General features: G+C 33.9%; 1 protein-coding gene across 3 annotated transcripts; it reads right to left on the bottom strand.

Annotated features, from left to right (window-relative positions):
* Positions 1 to 991: 991 nt before the first annotated feature.
* Positions 992 to 5,560, bottom strand: LOC131644527 (kinetochore-associated protein KNL-2 homolog). Of its 3 annotated transcripts, none has more exons than XM_058915048.1 (9): positions 5,334 to 5,560; positions 5,182 to 5,255; positions 4,881 to 5,025; positions 4,615 to 4,774; positions 4,181 to 4,537; positions 3,158 to 4,060; positions 2,900 to 2,958; positions 2,624 to 2,724; positions 992 to 1,220 (listed from the first exon to the last, which is right to left on the bottom strand). In XM_058915048.1, exons 1-9 carry the CDS (start codon positions 5,385 to 5,387, stop codon positions 1,214 to 1,216), a joined length of 1,860 nt encoding a protein of 619 aa, XP_058771031.1. In that variant the 5' UTR covers positions 5,388 to 5,560; the 3' UTR covers positions 992 to 1,213. The 3 variants fall into 3 exon arrangements, with proteins under 3 accessions (XP_058771031.1, XP_058771032.1, XP_058771033.1); XM_058915049.1 differs by having other exon boundaries at positions 4,181 to 4,516; XM_058915050.1 differs by having other exon boundaries at positions 4,895 to 5,025.
* Between the last annotated feature and the right edge of the window lie 230 nt (positions 5,561 to 5,790).

The raw sequence follows: 5,790 nt of genomic DNA, 5'->3' as shown, positions 1-5,790 counted from the left end.
GGGCTTGCATATATCACATTGACGGACAAACCCTAACCCATAACCTGCTCAGGGCAAGCTACTGTTGGCTCACCATAATGAAGGACAGTGCGGCGTTCTTCGGAAAACGTGGCAAATTCTAGAAGCATGCCAATTTGCATCTTGTGTTGATTGAGCTCATGCACTTCGTCACGATGCCTTGACCATTATGCTAATTTGACGGGGACATTTTTGGCCTTTTCCCACTGTATCCTAGTCAGCTAAAGGTTTAGAATGTTGGAGGTGACTATTTTACTTAATGGATAGAAGTGGAAGTTGCCTCTAAGATCAAAATAAAATATATAAAATATTAAGTGTGTCTCTTAAAGTATAAGATTGTACACACATTCTAAAACTTTATCAAATTTCATCTATTTTCAAATTTTCATTTGTTAAATGCTAGAGGGATTGTGCACATTCTGATCTCGTCCCCTAAATCAAATGGTATAATACTCTACATGTACCATTATAAATACAATTTTCAATCAAAGGAACAAAGAGGAAATAAAAGCATTATAAGCACCTACGAATGACATGGAAGATTCAAATTCAAGGTCCCCACTGGACTGCAACTTACATAAAATTAAACTATTGTTATGTTATATTGCGACTTAAGAGAATGAGTGGCATGTTTTTAAAGGTTGTGATAACGCAAGGTTGATATGGAAGTGTGCAGATCTTTGAAACACAATTGAATAATAATTGATGCTTGAAATATAAAAATAGTGAAAGAATTAATGTATTGGATAACACTTGAATAATTTCATCAACATTAAAATAAACAAATATATTTTTCAAAAAAAATATACAGAAGTTTTTTTTTTCAAAAAAATAAACAAATATAGAAAATAAATTTCCTTCAATATAGAATAAATAATTTCATGTTTTCATTATCATAACTATATCATTCTCATATATTCAATAATGTAATAAAGATAACATAATAAAGATATAAACACCAGCAACACATGTAAATGCTAATAACTTAAAAAAATAAAATAATAATGTGCCATTGAGGGGTCTCTAAATTTTATCAAGACATTCTATGTAAACCTAACTAAAGTAGCTGCAGATTTGATACCATAATCCAGAGAACACTAGTGAATACTTTAAACAATATTTACATTTTTACTCTTCCAAATATCCAAACTGCTGTAATTTTCCAAACCATATCCAAAACACCAGAATCAGAAGTTCAAAACCTGATAAAAAAAACAACAAATCATTAGTATATCCAACTTTACAGTTATGAAACATTAGTAAGATTCTTGATCACCAAACAAACTTCATAGCCAAGTTAAACGACAATTCAAAGACAAGTCATACAAAAAAGCTAACTGACATTAAGATTTTTTTTTAAAAAAATCAAATAGAATTTTGAAGTATTAAATCTCACAAAATAAAACAATTTTAATATCAATGATAAAAGACACGTGTTTCAGAGCTAGAGGGAGCACACACCTGAAATCCATATAAGATGTTAAAATTATCTTTCAATCCATGTGTAACAATAAAAAAAACGCATCAACAATATTCCAATGTGTTGTTAAAATGCTTTATATTTGTAGGAAAGATAGAATTGTCAAAATTTAGACGGACTCACTAAACAAAACTTTACTACTAGCTCACTACTTTATATTACTTTCAGATTTTTCAAAAAGAATAGTAATAACTAATAAGCAAATAGCTTTTTCCATGTTTCAAAATAATTGAAAAGATTGAAAATAAAGCATTGAAACGGTATTTTCGAAACATCTGTTGCACCCATCTATACTTGGTCAATCAATATTCATAGAGATATTAAAGAGACTAATGTTTTGTTTGATACAGATTTCCAATTAAAAATACGGATTACACATTCAACTAGATTGTAGAAATATACCGAATCACTAGAACATTTTACACTATGCACTTGCAAGATTTACAATAAGCTGCAACAACAAACGATACTAGCAAAACAGTATAATGCTTCCATTATAGGTAAGGGTGAACAAAGAATAGACAAACCATTTGAAGTGTAAATTTTTTTAAAAAAATCAAGAAAATGGATACCTATGATTGAGTTGCCATAACCATAAAACTTGGATAAACAGTGAGTAAAGAAAACAAAGACGAAAATGGAATCAGATCAGTCAATAACGACGAACTCCATGATGGTAGAGCTAAAACATTTAAATCAAAATATATTTATCTAATCTGTGGACATTGGATTCAAAAGGGAGGAGAAACAGGCTTGGTTCAGTTGATACTTCTTATACATATGGAAAACCTAAGTTTTGGCCTATTGGAGCCTAAATCATTAACTCAAACATAGAAACAGAATGGCATCATAGTTTATACTTTATATAAATAATGTGAAAAGACAACAATAAAATCAGAAAAGTAATTCAATATAGGTGTGCATTGTGCATAGCATTATTTCAAAATTATAAGATCATCTATTCAAAAAATTAATTAACGCAGCATGTGGGTTAAGTGTTTGAAAGTGAGAATTATCAATGTTAGCCGGGCTCAGATAATTAAACGAAATAATGAAATGCCATTCCACAGTGAAAGTTCTAATCAGATTTAACTAGAAAATGTTTCTCAACATAGAAATATGTACCTGCCCGGTGACGGCGAAAAGCCTCTAAAAGGTGATGGCGAAAAGCCTCTAAAAGGTGATGTCAAAGTCAAGTCTTGCTGAATTTCTTTAATCCCACGGTCCTGGATGGTAACATGTAAAAAAGAAACAGTTAAGAGAGTGTAGGTGGTAAATCTTCACACTTTATCATATCCTGCCTCAAAGAGAAAAACAAATCCAATGAATGATTGTGGTAAGCAGAGTGTTACCAATGGCAACCAAGAAAAATCTGCACAATCAAATGAAGATATCACATACCGCATTATAAATGGGTATTTCGTTGCGCCAAAACTCCATGGAAGGTAGAAGTAACCTACCTGCAACATTAACAAAATATAAACAACATAGTGCAAAGTAAATGCTTTTAGAATTACTATACAAAGAATGCTTACAATAGCATTAGGTGTGAAGTGTTGGATAGCACGAATGAGATTGCATGAAAAATCAAATAGTGTATATTTTATCAGTTACCAAATAAAATTTGCTACATGAATTAGCAATGATTGAAATATTTACCAGATCTGGATTTTTTAAGACTCAATGACTCCGGGGAAACCATGGTTAATTCCTGTTTACTTCCCTTGTTCAAGTGAGTTACATCCCTTCCCTGTGGAGATTTTACAGAAGATGGGGGTTTCATAACTTTTCTCTTGTGATTCACGGCTTCTGTTTCAACTGTCACCTTCTTTTTCTTATGACCCACTTCAGTGTTTGCTGAAGAAGTTTTGGAAATTTTGGATCTGAATTTATTAGTGACCTTCCCAGACAGCGTGTTTACTATTCCACTTTGTGACTGAACGGGTGTCGATAGATTTTCCAGCCCCCCATCACTCTTTTCTGTTTCAACTGTCACCTTCTTTTTCTTATGACCCACTTCAGTTTTTGCTGAAGTTTTGGAAATTTTGGATCTGAATTTATTAGTGACCTGCCCAGACAGTGTGTTTACTATTCCACTTTGAGACTGAACTGGTGTCGATAGATTTTCCAGCCCCCCATCACTCTTTTCTGTTTCAACTGTCACCTTCTTTTTCTTATGACCCACTTCAGTTTTTGCTGAAGAAGTTTTGGATATTATTTTATTAGAGACCTGCCCAGACAACGTGTTTACTATTCCACTTTGTGACTGAACGGATGTCGATAGATTTTCCAGCCCCCCATCACTCTTTTCTATGGCTGCTGAGGCGGAGATCCGGTTTTTACCTCGACGTGTTGCCGGACCTCCAGTAGCAGGCTGCTTCTTTTGGAAGGATTTAACATTATGCAACCGGGCACTACGTCTATTCCTGCCACTACCATGAACAACATTGGCCTCACTCGTCTTAATTGACATATCTTCTTCACCTTCAGGGAATAACTTATTGCAATGTCCCGTGGCCTTTTCAGGTGTTACCGATGAAGTAGGAAAAGAATTTTCCACAGCTTTGACAACAATTAAAATACGAATCATTATTAGTATAGGAAATGACAAAACATTAAACAAATAAGAAATGAAAAAAAAACACACATACGAATCATTAAAAAAAATGTCTAAATATTTACCACCAGATGATATTTCTGGAAGATTTGCTGATACATTATCAAGATGCGCAGTATCCGAATCACGATTTTCCACTGCCTTGGAGGTAGAGCTTGGCTCTCCATCTGGATGCTTGAGAGGACCTCTAGACGTAGGCTGCTGCTTCTCTATCTTCTTCTGCTGACAGACGTTAATACTATGTAACCTGGTACTACGTTTAATTACACCACCACCACAAGCAACATTTACCCCACTCGTCTCCTTTGAGACTTGGCATTCATCTCCAGGGAATGGTGTCTGGTTATTTTCTGGGGCTTCTTCAGGCAATTCCAACAAAACAGAAATGGATTTTTGCTCATCTGCAACAACAACCAAAACAACTACTTCGATGATAAAACAAAAAACAACTAGTTTAAGACACGGACACATCATTTTCAGCCATCATCAAAATATTTACCGTCAGACAAAATGTCTTCACAAATTGGAGATTCAGTATTCATAGCAGCATTGACCAAATCAGTACCAGTTTCTACTTCTTCTTCTTCTTCTCTGATACAATGTAAAACCCAACAAGTTTCCCAGTTTGGAGGAAAGCCAATGTAAAAACTATTGAAAATCTGAGCATAAAGTAGAAAAGAAGGTAGCACTCAAACTCAAGATCATGAAATGAATAACATGTTGCAAGAGCAAGCAGCAAAGACATTGACAGTTATAAGAAGAAACCTGAGGAGTAAAACCTTTTTCGAGCGTGCGTTCCTCATTGATGATACCCCTAATGAAAATGTATATACCCTCGGCATTCTTAAGGGAATACACATCGTATCTTTCAACAATAGGAGAAGAATTGAACACGCGAACGGCTTCTCCCCTGAATCAGAATATTAACATTATAAGTTTTGACATGAGTAAAAACAAACAAACCCTAAATTATCGAAAACTCAAGTTCAATGAAATCAAACCCTAACACGTAAAATAGTTGAATAATCACAGAATATGAAAACCCTGATGTGATAGTGGAAGTTACTTTCTGGAAGCGTTGCCGGAGATGCATAAACGGTTGTCTGGGGATTTAACGAGCCACCAGTCGAATAATGTAACCTAGAGATGGATTGAAAGTGAGATTAGAGAGAAGAAGAAGAATGAGAAGAGAGAATTAAAAGGAAAAGAAGAGTAAACCGTTGGTAGGAAATGAGAGCCTGCGTTGGTGGCATTGGAACTCGAGTCTGCCATTGTTGAACTTCGCTCTTCCTTCCAGGCGCACTGCAGTGATAGCGTCTCTTGTTATTGCATCTGATTTTGATTTGGAGAGAATGAGAATCCCTCTAAAAACTTCTGCTTTCGTATAGTGGTCTCTTCCTTCCTTTGGGAGAGAGGGGAGCCGGGAGAATTTTATCAAGGAGAGGAGAGGTGAAAGGAGAAATTTTAATTAAATACTAGTATTTAGACCTGTGAGGCAGAAGTTAGTTTTCTTTAAAAAAAAAATATATTTTATAAATATTTATAATTAAAAAATTTTAGTTATAGTTAGATTATTATTGAATAGATAAAATTTCATTATTATGAATAGTATATATAAAAAATTTATTTAACAAATTTTTGCATTTATAATTTATTAATAATTTGTGTAAGTTAA

Source organism: Vicia villosa, linkage group LG1 (genome assembly GCF_029867415.1).
Source record: "Vicia villosa cultivar HV-30 ecotype Madison, WI linkage group LG1, Vvil1.0, whole genome shotgun sequence".
Classification (NCBI taxonomy): domain Eukaryota; kingdom Viridiplantae; phylum Streptophyta; class Magnoliopsida; order Fabales; family Fabaceae; genus Vicia; species Vicia villosa.
The sequence above is the reverse complement of the archived record's forward strand: the minus strand, read 5'-3'. Positions and strand labels throughout refer to the sequence as shown.

Coding starts and splice junctions, on each gene's coding strand:
- LOC131644527 (XM_058915048.1), bottom strand. CDS start 5,387: ATGGCAGACTCGAGTTCCAATGCCACCAACGCAGGCTCTCATTTCCTA. Junction 4,538..4,614: donor TGAAGACATTTTGTCTGACG/GTAAATATTTTG, acceptor TCATCGAAGTAG/TTGTTTTGGTTGTTGTTGCA. Junction 2,725..2,899: donor AAATACCCATTTATAATGCG/GTATGTGATATC, acceptor GTTACCATCCAG/GACCGTGGGATTAAAGAAAT.